The sequence below is a fragment of the Sinocyclocheilus grahami genome, unplaced genomic scaffold (assembly GCF_001515645.1).
Source record: "Sinocyclocheilus grahami isolate Dianchi unplaced genomic scaffold, SAMN03320097.WGS_v1.1 scaffold300.1, whole genome shotgun sequence".
Taxonomy (NCBI): domain Eukaryota; kingdom Metazoa; phylum Chordata; class Actinopteri; order Cypriniformes; family Cyprinidae; genus Sinocyclocheilus; species Sinocyclocheilus grahami.
In genome coordinates, this window is record NW_015505479.1 from 845,890 (window position 1) to 864,283 (window position 18,394).

General features: G+C 37.4%; 1 protein-coding gene across 1 annotated transcript; it reads right to left on the reverse strand.

The window, feature by feature from the left end:
- Nucleotides 1-6,779: 6,779 nt before the first annotated feature.
- On the reverse strand, nt 6,780-15,934 carry LOC107601159 (leucine-rich repeat LGI family member 2-like). Its single transcript, XM_016293216.1, has 8 exons — nt 15,713-15,934; nt 15,475-15,546; nt 13,009-13,080; nt 10,972-11,043; nt 10,815-10,886; nt 10,487-10,656; nt 8,300-8,464; nt 6,780-8,228 (listed from the first exon to the last, which is right to left on the reverse strand). The coding sequence occupies exons 1-8, from the start codon at nt 15,880-15,882 to the stop codon at nt 7,411-7,413; spliced, it is 1,611 nt and encodes a 536-aa protein (XP_016148702.1). The 5' UTR covers nt 15,883-15,934; the 3' UTR covers nt 6,780-7,410.
- Nucleotides 15,935-18,394: the final 2,460 nt, after the last annotated feature.

Here is an 18,394-nt window from a genome sequence, read left to right on the forward strand (position 1 = left end):
TACTGAACACAAGTAAACAGTCACAAATTATAATAGCACAAAGATGCATACGAAATCAACCTACTTGGAAAAAAAAGAAGAAATATCATATTGTATAAAGTAAATGTACAAATAGACTGAATAGTCTTCACTGTAAAAATTCAATATACATTAATTCTCAAGGACAGTGAGTGATTTGGTTTCTGATGTTTGATTTACATCATTGACACAAATGGCCACAGCAGCTATAGGCTGCTTTAGAGGAATAGTTCACCCAAAAATGAAAATTCTGTTGTTGTTCTAAACCTGTATGAGTTTCCCTCTGCTGCTGAACGCAAAAGAATATATTTGGAACAATACTGGTAACCAAAAAAAAAAAAAAACCCATTTGGGGTCAACAGGGACCAGAAACTTTCAAATTTACCAATTAATTCTTTAAAAATCCTACAATGTGATTTTCTGGATTTTTTTCTCATTTTGTCTCTCATAGTTGAGGTATACCTATGATGAAAATTACAGGCCTCTCTCATCTTTTTAAGTGGGAGAACTTGCACAATTGGTGGCTGACTAAATACTTTTTTGCCCCACTGTATATGAACTGACTACCAAAACGTACCATTTTAGTCCTTGAGATTACTTTGTGAGAAATAAGTTATGTAGTATAAGTACAAATTAATGTTTGTAATTATTTATAGCCTACATATGAATCCAAAGTCCCAAAAACAAAAAACTGAAAGCAGAATGTCTAAGACTGTGTTCAGATTAAAAAGGGATGCATTTTGAAAATATTTAATTTCAATTTTTAGCATGTAATAAAAATTATTCAAAAATATTGAAGAAAACTAGTTTAATCTTGTCACGTCTGCAGTGTCCAATTGACTGCCTAAAATTATTCAGTGATTCAATAACTCTCTCAAAAAACATAAAAGACATTCATTTGTCACCACCTGCTGGCATACAGATGTATTTATTAGAAATGGTCACTTAATGTATGAGTGAATTAATCAATCTTTATAAATGAACAAGTTCAAAAGAAGTCAGTAGGAAAACGCTTAACGTGGCTTTGTGGAAGGAGACATGATATAAAAAAAAGAAAAAAAAAAGACACATCTAGTACCCTATTCAGATTATTAAAAATATAAACTGTGTATAGGCGAGCGGATGAACCCGGAATATGAACGCAAAGCGCTGAATTTAAGCACTTTCCTCCCATTGAAAACTTTTATAAAGAATAAATGCTTAAAGTGAGACTTTGCGTGTATTGCATTCATATTCTGGTCACGTCTTGCCTGTACATAGTGTAGGCTCTATATATAGCCTATATACTTTCACGTCTTTGTCCATGAGCAACATTCAACCCCAAGAAAACGCTTAACGTGCAAATCAGCACGTTGTGTTCATATTCTGGGGTATATTCTGCTTGTCTGTAAATGGTATACGCTTTATTAATAAGGTGTCTATTAAACTTAGTCCTCCAAACTGCTTTAAGCCAAGTAAATTCGTTTTAGAATGTCCCGTTTATCATTAGACCACTATCCTGTGACCAATGCGTTTAGTCATTAAGTCAATTTTGACTTGTAAAGTCATAATTTTGACTTTTTATCTCTTAATTATGATTTAAGTATATCAATTTTGACTTTTTATCTCGTAAAATTATATATATCTCATAATTTCGACTTTTTAAGGCATGATTTTTTTTCTTGCCTGGCGGAAATGGGCTTCCATATTAAATAGTATATGTTTCTGTTGAACTTTACTCTTGAACAGATGGCGCTGTATTAAGCAATATATAAAAAGTGTTTCTGTTGCTGTTGTGTATTTGATAAATATTGCATTTAATTTAATCTGTGATAGAGTATGCAAACACCGCGTGAGTGTCACTAACGGGAGCAGAAATGTCCGGCTTGACCGCGCTGTTTTCAACTCTGACCCCGACTGCAAGCGGCTACTCTCGTTAATCGCCGTCTATGATTTTTTTTCTTGCCTGGCGGAAATGGGCTTCCATATTAAATAGTATATGTTTCTGTTGAACTTTACTCTTGAACAGATGGCGCTGTATTAAGCAATATATAAAAAGTGTTTCTGTTGCTCACGAAAACTTTTCTGAAACGTCTGTATATTTGACAAATATTGCATTTAATTCACTTCATCTGTGATAGAGTATGCAAACACCATAATTCCGCCTCGACTGCAAGCGGCTACTCTCGCCAGCCGGTGCCTATGGAATAAAATCGCTGTCAAAAATAATCGTACGTAATTCAAAGCATTTGTGTGTCATTTTAATTTACTCGTGCGTAATTTAAAAGTATTGTATGTAATACTCCTCTCTGTCATTAGTGATAACTAACCCTTAAACATGTCCGAATTTGAAAAAGAAAAAAAATCACTTACCTGAGACGATGAGTGAGCGCTTGGCTGCTGATCCGCGATTTTGGCACCAGTGCAGTGGTTTAAAACGGTGGCGTGGCTCAAGCGCACTTTGTGGAATCGATTCATCTTCCCTCGGATAGTAACGCCTGTGACAATGATGACGTATTTTTGACAGTCCTTTCGCACACCGCACTTCGTGTCGCAATTCGCATGTCGTGCGTGTAACAGAGCTGTTGTGAAAACAAGCGTTGTGTCTGTAAACTGTCATAGTCGTACATTTGGGAGTTGTACCAACTGTCATGGCCGTAGATTTTGGAATCCAACTCTGACAAAAAACTAAATTACATACAATACTTTTAAATTACGCACGAGTAAATTAAAATGACACACAAATGCTTTGAATCACGTACGATTATTTTTGACAGCGATTTTATTCCATAGTGCCAAGCTAGTATAGTTAATCTCGAACAAGCCTATTATGTTTATCAGCAGCACAGCACAGCACATGAGTGAGAATAACGTGATATCCTCCTTTAATCTCGTTGGTATCTGTTCCACTTCGAGAGGTCAGAACTGTCCGTCTTGACTGCGCTTATTTCACTCCTCCCCTCACTGCAGCCGCCTATACTCTCACCTACATTTCAGGCCAGGCGAGAGTATAGATACAAACAAGCCTATAGCCTACGGCGTAGGTTCGACGCAGAAATATTAATTGGGTTTAAATCAACCTTTCCGCGCGGCTCCGCTTTAGAATATGCACGACTTCAGGGCGATTATAGTCGCATTAAAACAATGCATAGTGCGACAACGCCCATTATTATATTTTTTCATTATTATAGTTTATTATATATAACTACAAAGATTCATAAATATAAAAACCTGAAAACAAAAAATAATTTAGAATAAAACGTTATGGCCCAGTTCAACCCCATGGATTCCACACAATGCTGCAAATGTGTTTTTTTTTTCCATTGACCAATTGTTACATTTTACATTTGTTTGCCCCTTCTTAGTTTGTATAGAACACTACCATAACAAATATACACAAGTAGGCTACAATGGGGGAAAGCATGTAAAATGCAAAATGTGTATGACATTAGGGGGGAACGTTTTGCTTTTTATTTTCATGGAAATGAAACTCAGGGATGGGCTGACCAGTCATGAAGAATAGCTACTTTCGGTGACTGGCCCTCATTTCTTAACGAAAGCTCCTCACTTAAAGTATAGCCTATACTATAAATAGTATTGCTTTTTACCATGAAAATGCGTATCAACCGTAGTAGCCTATCACAATGTTAGAAGAGAAAGAGAAAGTTTCTCCTGCACGTCTAAACACAAGCACATTCAGTCGTTATCAGCGCGCTCATTCATAAAGACTGAAAGAAAGTAATATTATCCAGTCATTTTACATTCGCCACGAATGTCATTTGTGACTGAGCCTAATATTTACTGGTTTGTGCGACTTTGTGACAAGTTTAAATTAAAAGTTGTTAAAAGACTGGTAATGATCTGTCACTGCTATTGATAAATACAAATGTAAGTCTGATTAAATTCTAAAAATTCAAACAGCATGTTAAAATGGCAATTACCTATTTTACTCCCAGAAATCGCAAAATCTTTCCATTCAGTAGAGGTAGACTCGCGTGATATCTCGTTGATTTTTACCTTAGGCTTGTTGTTTGAGATGAGCAAAATCTGCGCAGAACCGATCACCGCGAGATTAGTTAGAAAAGTGTCCGAGTTAGGTCCGATTTATGGCAAGCCAAGAGGTTCACATTTACGCTTGCTCTGATGTAATGCTGACGTGTGCCAAAAAAAAACTCGGCTGTGTCGGATTGCGCAGTCTGAGCATGTTGCTCTCTCCACCGACTGCGCCGATCAAATGCATGATGGGAATTAAAGTAGTTAAGTAGTTAATACATGTTTGTATTAAAGTAGCAATGGATGATAAAAACTCCTTTCGTATGAGATTAAATAGCAAGCACTTTGAGTGTCCATCATATTTATATTCATATAGAAGCAACAGAACTGAAAGTATATCATGTTTATCAGCAGCACAGCATATGAGTCAGAACTGTCCGTCTTGACTGCGCTTATTTCACTCCGCCCCTCACTGCAGCCTAAGGCTATACTCTCGCCTACATTTCAGGCCAGGCGAGGCGCATCTCAAACAAGCCTATTGATAGTAGGCTACTTGGTATCTGAAAAAAAAGGTAAGTGCATTCCTTCCTCGTTCTTACACGCCCTACACGTCATCCACCCCACGCCCTAATTTAGGAAAAAGGATTGTGAAAGGTGTTCGGAAACTTGCTGCAAAAAACACAGTCAGTGCTACAATATGAATTAAATAACATCTTAAAATGACATAACAGTATAAGATTGCCCACTGGCATAACTATAATTGGTTACATTTATATAGCACTTTTCTGGGTACTCAAAGCGCTTTACATGAAAGGGGGGGTCTCTAACGCCCACCACTCACCATATTGTGCCAGAACGCCCACCACTCACCATATTGCGCCAGAACACCCACCACTCACCATATTGCGCCAGAACGCCCACCACTCACCATATTGCACCAGAACACCCACCACACACCAGCTTGTTGGTGGAGAGGAGACAGGGTGATGAAGCCAATCAGTGTATGGGGATGATTAGGAGGCCATGATGGTCAGAGGCCAATGGGCAAATTTGGCCAGGATGCCGGGGTTACACCCCTAATCTTTTTCGAAGGACATCCTGGGATTTTTAATGACCACAGAGAGTCAGGAGCTTGTTTAACGTCTCATCCAAAGGATGGTGCTTTTTACAGTATAGTGTCCCCGTCACTACACTGGGGAGCTAGGACCCACACAGACCACAGGGTGAGCACCCCCTGCTGGCCTCACTAACACCTCTTCCAGCAGCAACCTAGTTTGGGCTGTGTTTGGGCTGCACGGTGATATGGCTGCTATAATTCAATATCACTTATCATATCAAAATCATGCTCTTATCTGAAAGTGATATAATAATTTCTTTCAAAATATTAACTGTATATTTTGTCAGAAACCAGGTGTGATAGTTTTATAAAGTCAAATGTACAAATTTTACTTCGTTATGAATTAATAATCAAAAGATAATCAGTGTTCATACGCATTTATTTACATTAAAAAAACATGTCTAACATTTAAAGGGTTACTCCGCCCCAAAATGAAAATTTAGTCATTAATCACTTACCCCCATGTCGTTCCAAACCCGTAAAAGCTTCGTTCGTCTTTGGAACACAATTTAAGATATTTTGGATGAAAACCGGGAGGCTTGTGACTGTCCCATTGACTGCCAATTAAATAACACTGTTAAGGTCCAGAAAATTATGAAAGACATCGTCAGAATAGTCCATCTACCATCAGTGGTTCAACCGTAACATTATGAAGTGACAAGAATACTTTTTGTACGCGAAGAAAATAAACACAATGACTTTATTCAACAATTCGTCGTCTCCACGTCTCCATGGGGGTAAGTGATTTAATGACTACATTTTCATTTTGCGGTGGAGTATCCCTTTAACAAATGAGAATAAAAACAAGTCAATGATTTGCAAAATTAAAATTATATTTTTTATGCATATCAGATTAAGCTAAAAGTTATGAATGAGGACATTATTTGATCAGGTAAGTTGTACTTTATTGATTTTTTTAATAAGATTTAAAGGTATTGAATATTAATAGCTGAATATCATGCTTTTGCAGGCTGCAGTCATTATTTGGGGTTGTGTTGTTCTTCTCTCTGTATCCCAGCTTGCAAAACAGTATGGAAATGAGTTTCGTATTTTAACGCACTTGTTATCAAAATAAGTAAGGCATTTAACATTTATGTCACTACTAAAATAAAAAAGCAGTTTACATTCATTGCAGAGAACAAAAAAATATTTATACAAAATCAGTTTACCACTTTAAGTAGTAATGAGTAAGATCAAGTCACTTTCTGTATTAACTGTCGTATTATGATTTGTGTGGTTATGTGTCAGGATTATGGTCTGTCAGTATGTTTGTTTTCCTCCCCACATGCTCCCCATGACCCAGTTTCCCCATGTGTGATTGTTCATATGATTCACCTGTGTCTTGCCAATTATCCCTAGTCTAGTCTTGTATTTAAAGAGTTATCTGTCCCGTGTTCCCTGTCCGGTATTAAATGTACACTGTGTGTGTGTCCGTCCGTGTCCGTGTGTGTCCTGGCTACCCTGTGTGTTCCCAGTGATTTGGATGAATAAAGACTGTTATTTTTGTGACAGTTATGTGGTTTGTGCTTTTGACAATTTCCTTGTATGGAAGCATAGATGATCTATTCCATTCACAAAAGGCTTCATTTATTAATTCACTACATCCAACCACATAAACCCACACATTTATGCCTAATGATCACACACCTGAAATGTAAGTTTGAATTGGTTTCACTCTGAACAGATCCTGATAAATATTAGATTAATTTTGATGGACTAATTACTTGACATTACAACTTAGTCCACTGACCAAAAGAGAGACATGATTTAAATAAATATTGAGCAATGAGGTAAAAATGTCTCTAAAGATAATTGAACTGCATTTGTCACCTGTATCACTACTTGATCTGCATGCCTGCTCTGAAAATTATATATTTGTATTTTTTGCAGCCACGTCATGCATGGTATCAGCTCTTGCATACATAGTTTTGAAAGGCTCTCAGAGTTACAGTATATATCATTATGTAGAGTGATTTAGGTAGTTACAGGTGACAAGTGCAACTCTTTTCCACAGTCCATGCACCGTACCTTTGGCAGAAATGTCTTCTGATTCAGCAGGGCTGAGGAAATGTTATATATAACAATAATAATATACAGTAGTACAACAAAACATGTCAAAACCCTCCCAGAATCTATGTAAAACTACACAGATGCATGATGTAATACTTATTACTGTGAACCTGATTATGCTTCCCAGACCTTTCTTGTCTTAAAACCCACTAATTGCCTTCCCAGAAAAACGTCCAACTGCTAAAGGAAGGGTTGCTGACGTGCCTTAACTGTGACTGTGTCCACAACAGCACTCAAAGACTCAGATCAATGATGATATGCTCAAAGATCTGTGTGCTGCCCTTAAAACTGGAGGCAAACACGAAGTCCCTCCGGTCAGTGGAGACCACAGTGAAGGAACGTGGAGCCTGGATGTAGACTTCCTTGAAACGCTCAAAAACCTTCTCCTCTGCATCCCACAGATAGATCTGCGAGAAGGTGTAGTCGCTTCCCAGAGCCAGGTAGTACCTTTCTTTGAAGGAAAATGGCTGCAGGATCATGGAGCCTCTCGAAGGAAGGGCCTGGACCTCGGAGAACTCCTTGGCAGTCCAATGCAAGACTTTGGAGTCGCCGATGTATCGGGTCATGGCCAGATAAAGATCCTCCTTGATCCAGAAGGCCTTGACAGCGACTACATCTTCCATGTTTGGGATCTCTCCTTGCAAGGCAAACTTCTGAGTGCTCCTGCTCCACTGGTAGATGACCGGTACTTGGGAACGGCTCGCTAGGATAAGATGGGCCTTACTGTCCAAATTCACAAACTCTGCATCGGTATCACGAAACCATTCGTGAAGTGACTGGTAGGAGTAGAAGCCCTTGTCGTTCCACTTGTAGAGAGTAGAAAGTCCAGCCTTCGAGCTGTCGGCGATGATGAAGAACCAGTCGTTGCCGATCTGAAATGCCTCGATGTCATTCGGCTTGGAAATCTTGGAAACCTCAATGTCCTGGAACTTTGTGAACTTGCTTTGGTCTTCATCAAACTTGTAGATGTGGGAACCACCAAAGAGTTGTGCAACGATGACAAACACCTGGTTCTGGATGATCACAGACTTGCAGCCAACTATGGACTGACCTAAAAGAGAACACATGAGATTTATTTGGCCATACGCAATCCTTCATATGATGACTTTACCATGACTCTACCTGTGATGTTGTCGTAACTCCTGAAGTTCATCTCGATGTGGTCCCATTGGAGCACCATGCAGCTCTCTATGTTGGGAGCAGCGATGGCCACGTACACGTCGTTCTTGTGGGAGAACGTGTCCACAGACAAAGACTCAGTAGACACAGAGTGGAGAGGAACGAAATCTGGACAACATATGGTAAAATTGCATCTTAGTAAATTAGTAAGTGTTTTGCATCTCACAAATGATATGCTGCAGAAAAACCCTAAAGAGATACCCAAGGCAAGTATTCTTTGTAAGACATGATGCATGTCAATGAAATATTCCCAAGCTGTAAATGCTCAGATATATGCACCTGTTGGACAAATACATCCCAATCCATTGTCTCTTAAGGCTGGAACACACCAATTCGACTTCAATGTGCTAGTGTGTGCAAAAACCTAAAGTGCTGTCGCCTTGAATCGACTGGACCAAAAAGCTGTGCTTGAACACACCACACAGACTACAGCCAACTGCAAACTAGCATATGCGTCATATTCATCATGTTGAATTGGGTATACTCCTGCCGATGTGAGCTTGACAAGAGCACACACTGCAAAAACTAGACTGACAGAGGCTCTCCGACAGCCGACCATCGGCTTGGTGTGTCCCGGCCTTTTAAGTGGCAATGAAATGGAATTACACTCTTAAAAATAAAGGTTCTCTATTGGCATCAATGGTTCCATGAAGAACTTTTAACATCCATGGAACTTTTTCATTCCACAAAGTGTGCTTTTGTAGTGAAAAAGGGATCTTTAGAATATTAAAATGTTCTTCACACCAAAATATTTTTCTTTTAAGAATTGCTCAATGAAAGATTCTTTGAGGAGCTCAAAAATGGTTCTTCTATGGCATTGTTGCAAAAGCCATTTATTTTTAAGAGTGAATAACAACAGATCCTTTCATCCTTTTAGTTCCATACAGAAAAAAATTATATAGGGCAGGACTTGGTTCTATGCATCGGTTGTTGATTGGAGTTTCAGATGTGGATGTTGCACTCAAAATTGGAGGCAGATGAGTGTGAGCTTGCAGGAGTGAATTTAAGCAGACTAAATGATTGGAGAAGTCCAGCATACGTCACCAGAGAGAAGTCATTTCACTAGAACATCCAGTTATGAAATTACAAGGTCAGTTTAAAAACAATTTTTTTTAAACATATGCACACATTCAATTTTCACAATATGATCTATAACATGCATTTAGAAAACAGATATGTTGAATTAATTTCATGTCGACTTTAAGATTTATTTTTACCAATCTCAATGTACTGGTAAATAGCTATAAATAACAAACACAATGCAATGAACTGAACTGGATTTATAGTATGAAAAAACTGGTAAATACAGTGCCTTGCGGAAGTATTCATACCCCATTCATTTTTTTCACATTTTGTTATGTTGCTGCCTTATGTTTTCTGAACTCTTTCTCAGATGTGTGGCTTGACACAAACCTGTTTCTGAGCTCTACAGGCAGTTCTTTTGACCTCAGGACTTGGCTTTTGCTCTGATATGCATTATCAGCTGTTAGACCTTCGATTAAGACGTGTGTGCCTTTCCAGATCATACCCATTCAATTGAATTTGCCACAGGTTAACTTCACTCGAAGTGTAGTGACATCTACAAGCGATATGTATGTTTCTGAGCTAAATTTCAACTGTCCCAGATAAGGGTATGAATACTTACGCAATGGAATCATTTAAGTTTTTTATTTGTAATTAATTTGCAAAGATGTTAAAAACCTGTTTTTTGCTTTACCATTATGGTGTATGGCAGGGGTGCCCAACCCTGCTCCTGGCGATGGACTGTCCTGCAAAGTTCAGCTCCAACCCTAATCAAACACACCTGAAGCAACTAATTAGGGTCTTCAGGATCACTTAAAAATTAAAGGCAGGTGTCTTTGATTAGAGTTGGAGCTAAACTTTGCAGGACAGTCCATCGCCAGGAGCAGGGTTGGGCATCCCTGGTGTATGGAGTGTAGACTGATGTGGGAAAAAAGTAATTTAAAGTAGTTTAGCATAAGGCAACAACTTAATAAAATGTGAAAAAAAATGAAGGGGTATGAATATTTTCGCAAGGCACTGTAGCTATAAATAACAAACACAATCCACTGAATTGGCTGAAAAATCGTCCAAACACACTACCAAGCATGCACATGCTCATTCACATACCTGTAGAGATGCATTCGTTATGCAAGCTCGCCATGTCATTGAGCCGCTTGCCCTTCATCTCCTCAGGACTGGCGCAGAAGACGTCTGATACAGTGGCGTTTGTGCTCTTCAGCCACATCATCAGCCACTTCGCTCGGCAGTCACACTCAAAGACGTTGCCCCTCAGGTCTCTGCAAGGAAATATATATGAATACATCAATAAGCATTGATCTTATTATATAGTGTACATTTCTGTAGGCTTAAAAAGACATTTTATCATCTCATATTCAATGCACTATACTATAATACAGTTATTGCTAAGTAAGCATTTACAGAAGCTCAGACTCACAGCTCTATCAATGAGTCCAGATCAATGAATAGATCTCTGGGCAAAGCTTTAATGTTGTTGTGTGCCAAAGACCTGTGAGGAATACAGTAACACTTTAGAGTTTAGTACAAATAATTGGCAGATGTCTGTTCATTTAATATGATTAAAAGTAACGTACAGATGAGTCAAATCCCTAAGTCCTCTGAAAGAGTATTTTGATGTTGTTTCAATCTTGTTGTTTTCTATAAACCTAAAGAATGGAGAGAAAATTAAGAGTAGAATGTAAATAAATGATGATGGTCAGTGGACACGAAAAGTATTGAAAGCAACTATTAAAACAATTACTAAGAAACATAAATGCATTAATTTCTATTAAATATGTGTAGAAAACATTTCAATTCAAAAGAACTTCAAACGTGTGCATATCTTCAATATGTAAACATTCAAACCTCACAGCTTTATTTTTCTCTTACATAAAGAGTTTACTTAAAGATGTACCATCCAAGATGTAGATGAGTTTGTTTCTTCATCAGATTTGGAGAAATGTAGCACTGCATCAGTGTCTCAGCAATGGATGCTCTGCAGTGAATGGGTGCCGTCAGAATGAGAGTCCAAACAGCTGATAAACACATCACAATAATCCACAAGTAATCCACACCACTCCAGTCCATCAGTTAATATCTCATGAAGCAAAAACTGTGCTTTTGTAATAAACAAATCCATCATTAAGGTGTTTTAACTTTAAACCGTTGCTTCTGGCAAAAATATGAGTCCATCCATAATCATGACTCTTTTTGCTTGTAAATGGTTCTTGATCTGTGCATATTTCTCTCCTGATTCAGACAGGAGAAAGTAATATTATGAATAGAGGACTCATATTTTAGCTGAAAGTAAGACGTTTGAAGTTAAAAATGTCTTGATGGTTGTGTTACTTACAAACACGTAGCTTTTCTCTTCACAAGACATTAACTGATGGACTGGAGTGCTGTGGATTATTGTGATGTATTTATCAGCTGTTCGGACTCTCCTTCTGACGGCACCCATTCACTGTAGAGCATCCATTGCTGAGCAAGTCATGCAATGCAAATCTCTCTTTTCTCCAAATCCGTTCTCATGAAGAAACAAACTCATCTACATCCCGGATGATCTGAGAGTGGGTACACAAATTTTCATTTTTAGGTGAACTATTTATTTAAAAACCCTTTACTTATTTAAAAGACCTTCATTTCTTTAAACAACAGCACAACATTAGCCATATATCTATAAAATTACACCTTTTTAAAAGAGTAAACGAGCAATTGAAGACGACTTACAGGTACTCCAGGTGCGGAAGGCCAGAAAATGAATCGTCCCGTATTGTAGTGAGAGCATTGGAGTTCAGCAACCTGTCAGAGTTTACAGCCACAATCATTCCCAACAATCACTGTCACTGTAATTATAACAATCAGGCTGTGTGTTTACATTGCAGTGCAATACACACAGATAAAAGTGCCCTGTCACTGTCGACGAGTGCCAGGACAGGCACATATTTCTCTATATCTCTGTCAGTGTATCAAATCACTGACATCCTGCAATACGCCAATGACAGCATGGAAAAGTCACCAGAGTCACTGTGTTCTCAACATCAAAAACCCTCACTATCTGAGGAGTACACTGGATTCCAGTGCTAAATAACGGAGGACAAAACAGGTTTAATTAATTGTTCAATATGCCAATTAAGAGTCCTACTCAAATGGATGCATTATTGTATAGGCCAAAATATTCTCCAATCTAACCTTATTAGACAGCTAATTTAATCCAGAAAGCAGTCTGCTTTTGAGGTTAACCGACTCTACTGTGCAAAATATGACAGTTTTTGGTAGATATTTTGGTAGAATTGGCATAATTTGGTAGGCGTTCTCTTTTTGCAATACCATGCAACGGACTCTCCTTCTGACGGCACCCATTCACTGTAGAGCATCCATTGCTGAGCAAGTCATGCAATGCAAATCTCTCTTTTCTCCAAATCCGTTCTCATGAAGAAACAAACTCATCTACATCCCGGATGATCTGAGAGTGGGTACACAAATTTTCATTTTTAGGTGAACTATTTATTTAAAAACCCTTTACTTATTTAAAAGACCTTCATTTCTTTAAACAACAGCACAACATTAGCCATATATCTATAAAATTACACCTTTTTAAAAGAGTAAACGAGCAATTGAAGACGACTTACAGGTACTCCAGGTGCGGAAGGCCAGAAAATGAATCGTCCCGTATTGTAGTGAGAGCATTGGAGTTCAGCAACCTGTCAGAGTTTACAGCCACAATCATTCCCAACAATCACTGTCACTGTAATTATAACAATCAGGCTGTGTGTTTACATTGCAGTGCAATACACACAGATAAAAGTGCCCTGTCACTGTCGACGAGTGCCAGGACAGGCACATATTTCTCTATATCTCTGTCAGTGTATCAAATCACTGACATCCTGCAATACGCCAATGACAGCATGGAAAAGTCACCAGTCACTGTGTTCTCAACATCAAAAACCCTCACTATCTGTGTGCCCTGACTTATTAAATAGCTAGGGGCTGAGTGAAAGAGGCCTTTCTATTCGTCATCTGTCACCTTCAACTGTTTAGCTGAGGAGTACACTGGATTCCAGTGCTAAATAACGGAGGACAAAACAGGTTTAATTAATTGTTCAATATGCCAATTAAGATTCCTACTCAAATGGATGCATTATTGTATAGGCCAAAATATTCTCCAATCTAACCTTATTAGACAGCTAATTTAATCCAGAAAGCAGTCTGCTTTTGAGGTTAACCGACTCTACTGTGCAAAATATGACAGTTTTTGGTAGATATTTTGGTAGAATTGGCATAATTTGGTAGGCGTTCTCTTTTTGCAATACCATGCAAATTTATCAAAACGCTCTTTAATGTCAATTAAATGTTTTTAATACACAGTTTTTATTTTCAGGTAAAATGGGACAGATAATCAGCAAACAATTTTGGTTTACGGTAAATATGCCCTGACTTTTAAAATAGCTAGAGGGGCGAGTGAAAAAGGCCTGCTTGGGGCCTTGACAGCTAATTTAATCCAGAAAACAGTCTGGTTTTGAGGTTATCCAACACTAGAAGGGTCAGCTGTGCAAAACTGGACAGTTTTTGGTAGAATTGGTAGACTTTGCATAATTTGGTAAGTGGTTTTCTTTTTGCAATACCACGTAAATGTACATTTATCAGTCCCTGTCCCACCTGTGGGACGCTTGGCACTCTTTTTTGTTGCTGTCCTTTTTCTCGATCAAATCTTTTAGTAATCATCATAAATCATATATCATTTGAAAGCTTAGCAAGATTCATCCTGTGAAAACCATTTTGAAATCGGACATTGCGTTACCATGGAAATGGTACTTTAAAATCTTTTGGCGGTCTCCTCCCCCTTAGTGGGCGGTGTCAAGTGTCATATTACAAAATGCATTACGCTCTTTTACAATCAAAACTTGTTATAATCTTGACAAAAAACATATCATTGGAAAGGTCTGAGTCTCAGGATTCCATATTTGGTGGTTATTTTGAGATAGAAGTAATACACATTTGTGACAGAAAAATGCATTAAAAAATTTTATGGCGTTTGGATGGTAGGAACCTCAATTTTTTTCATATCAACTTCAAATTTGGAACATAACTTATTTAGACATAAGGCTTTAATTTTATACCAATTTTAGAGTAAAACCTGAGTAAAATATTTATTATATATCAAATAAAATAAAATTAATATAGTGCATTTTCTTTACAGTCTTTTTAAACTACCATAACTTTTTGATACTTACATTTTTTTTTTTAATTCCACTTCTTCTTTAAAAAGAGACCAAACGTATGTCTGTATTCCAAAGTGTTCATAAATTACAACATTTTAAGTTTGGATAGTGCACCTGCATGCCTATTTTAAAAAATGGGGGGTGACAGTTAAGGGGTTAATAAAAATGATACATTTAGACAGTTTTCAGGTAAAGTGGGACAGATCTTAGCTGTGCAAAACTGGACAGTTTTTGGTAGAATTGGTAGATTTTGCATAATTTGGTAGGTGGTTTTCTTTTTGCAATACCACGTACATGTAAATTTATCAAAACAGCCTTTAACAAAAAAAATGATACATTTAGACAGTTTTCAGGTAAAGTGGGACAGATCTTAGCTGTGCAAAACTGGACAGTTTTTGGTAGAATTGGTAGATTGTGCATAATTTGGTAGGTGGTTTTCTTTTTGCAATACCACGTAAATGTAAATGTATCAAAACAGCCTTTAATTAAAAAAATTATACATTTAGACAGTTTCAGGTAACGTGGGACAGATCTTAGCTGTGCAAAACTGGACAGTTTTTGGTAGAATTGGTAGATTGTGCATAATTTGGTAGGTGGTTTTCTTTTTGCAATACCACGTAAATGCACATTTATCAAAACAGCCTTTAATAAAAAAAAATTATACATTTAGACAGTTTCAGGTAAAGTGGGACAGATCTTCAGCAAAAATATTTTAATTTACAGCAAATACGACTTAAAAAAAAACCCCCAGAGCAATTTTCTTATTTAAAAAATGACAAATTTTCAACAAATGCAAAGTGTACCAGAATCAGTTTCCAAAGTGAGTCAATATCATATCATCATAAACATGTGCTTAGTCAGATGGGCTTGACTTACAGTAACTGTAACGATTGCATGTGTGCAAACATCGCCTCCCTGATCTCAGAGAAGGTCCCATTCACAATACTCCTGCAAAACACCAGTCATATGAGACAAAACGAGACCCTGCTACATACATTACAACAGAAATACAACAGCTATACGACTGATTACGAGCGTGTAACGCTATATTTGCACCTTCAAACACAAGTGTAGCCTACTAAATGATCTAATGCAGAAGCGTATGTGGACTCACAGTGAACTGACATCGTTGGGAATGAATCTGGGGACATACGAAGACCCGACGCAGATAATAGACTCCTTGGAGCAGCTGCACGAGGAAGGACATTTAAAAACCTTTTTCCCCGCATTCCCTGAAGAAGCCAGGCACAAAAGCAGCGCCCATATGATCACGACGCTCTGCATGTTGCATGTGTGAATCCGGAGCAGCTCGAGCTCTTCTGCAGCAGTGAATGCAGCACTGAAGCTCCTGACATCAGCAGTCTCTCTCTCTCTCCTCTCAAGACTTATTTATTTATTAGGACGCCCAGCATCGGTGGATGCTGGTTAAACAGCCTCGAAGACAGATCTGTTAGAGCTACATTTAATTGCAAATGTTCAGTCGGGAATCCTGAAATATGTGCAATCCTTCTGATAAAAATAAGAAAATGTATCTTCCATTTTAGAGAATGGAGAGACTTTTCCTCTTGTTATTTTGTGGTGCATCTTCAAAGTCCACATGAAATCACTTACAGTGCAGTTTTTCTTTCCTGTGTTGATGTATTTTCTGCTGAAACAGGATGTTGGGGCTATGGTTCATTTAAATAAATAAATAAAAGCCAATAACCTTACAGACATAAACAATTTGCTGTATTTCTATTTTGTTATGGTCTAAAAAAATATAGCCAGAAATATAGCTACAAGTACAAATGTAACAGTGAACATTACATTTACAGGGACTGCAAGATCTTTTCAAATTATTTAAAAAAAAAAAAATATATATATATATATTTTTTACTAATGTAACCACTACAACGCTCAAGTCCTATTGTTAAAGCTGCAGTCCGTAACTTTTTTGTGTCCAAAATATATATAATAAGCGAGTACACCATGAATCCATTTTCCAAACTGTGTTTTTGGCTTGTCCTGAATCACTACGGTACACCTATAATAATGCTGCGTTCAAGTCCTCCTGAGACATTCGTACTTACAAGTTGACAAGTCGTAATTACGACGTCAGGTGTGTTCAAGTCAGTTTAGTCGGCACAAGATGGCGGTGTACTTTCTTTTAATAAATTACAAGAAAATACAACAGGGTCTGTTAAATCTGCTTATAGAAAATGCAGAGCAAAGAATTAGCATCAGGTGTGTTTTGCGTTTTTAATATTTAAAAAAAATGATAGAATTTTTTTTACTTGGATTTCATTAACTAGCTGCGTAACAAGAACATGACCAATTTAAGTTTATAGGACAACTAAACTATCAATTAAAAAAAAAAATTACCGTCAACTACAGACGTTGCATCCATCGATTCCGCCATGTTTCTCATTGAAACGCCCGCAACTCGGAAACTCTGGGCTTAAAAGAAAATTTCGAGTTTCCCACTCGTAATAACGACTTTGTGGTTGCGTTCATGTGCATTCAACTCGTAAATACGATCTATCCGACACGACTTGAAAGCACCATCAGTGTTTATATTCGGACTATTTTAGACTGGTTCGGGGTAGGTACCGCTGCGGAGTAGCCCAGCACCTGCGTGATTCGCCATAGACATAAACAGAGAGAAGTAGCTCCGGCTACAATGTTCTTCCGCAAGACGCACGCAGTTCTGTTTATTAACCGCTAGAGTGCCAAAAGTTACGGACTGCAGCTTTAAATGTATTGCCAAAATCTAATTTTGTTCACTCTTCAGAAATATGACACATTAAATCTGCTTTATTGATTATAAAAGATACATTTTGCATTCAGAGAACTTCTGCTGCATCAAGGAAACTGCTACTTTGTTTCATTTTTACAAATTGCTAGTAAATTTCGCAAAGAAATGAAAAGTAACACTTTGAATTAAATATAACATTTTGAAGTAGAGTGACATTTCTTGTAAAACTATTGTAAAATACTCCAGTAATCTGTTTTATTTACATTTTTGAAAAAATAATTTTTACAGTATACAAAGAATCTCGAAATTAATCACTATTAGTTGTTTTAATTAAATTATGATTTAATTAATGTTTATTTATTATTATTAAATAGACATTTTAACTATTAATTATTTAATTTTTATTCATTAGCTTCTATTACTAAAAAATGTGGGGCTTTAGAATATGTTAAAAACAACCTGATCTCATGAAAGTGTGTATAAATAGTACGCCAAATAAAAATGAAAATTCGTGGTATTGATACGCAAAAATTGACTTTTGCGTGTATATGCTATGCGGTGGGTAGGTTTAGGGTTGTGGGGTAGATGCATATCATATGCACGCGAAAACTGCGTATCATATGCACGCCAACAAATTTCGTATCATATGCATGCCAACAAATTTTTTATCATATGCACGCGAAAACTGCGTATCATATGCACGCCAACAAATTTCGTATCATATGCATGCCAACAAATTTTTTATCATATGCACGCGAAAACTGCGTATCATATGCACGCCAACAAATTTCGTATCATATGCATGCCAACAAATTTTTTATCATATGCACGCGAAAACTGCGTATCATATGCACGCCAACAAATTTCGTATCATATGCACGCCAACAAATTTATCATCATCATATGCACGCGAAAACTGCGTATCATATGCACGCCAACAAATTTCGTATCATATGCACGCGAAAACTACGTATCATATGCACGCCAAAGTCCATTTTTGCGTATCAATACCACGAGTTTTCGTTTTTATTTGGCGTACTATTTATACGCATTTTCATGAGA

What these genes read in the sequence shown, in the direction of transcription:
- LOC107601159 (XM_016293216.1), bottom strand. Translation starts at nt 15,882, where the DNA reads ATGCAGAGCGTCGTGATCATATGGGCGCTGCTTTTGTGCCTGGCTTCT. An exon ending in CCCAACGATGTCAGTTCACT is followed by an intron (nt 15,547 to 15,712) that starts GTGAGTCCACAT and finishes GGTGTTTTGCAG; the next exon opens with GAGTATTGTGAATGGGACCT. An exon ending in TAACGAATGCATCTCTACAG is followed by an intron (nt 8,465 to 10,486) that starts GTATGTGAATGA and finishes TATGTTGTCCAG; the next exon opens with ATTTCGTTCCTCTCCACTCT.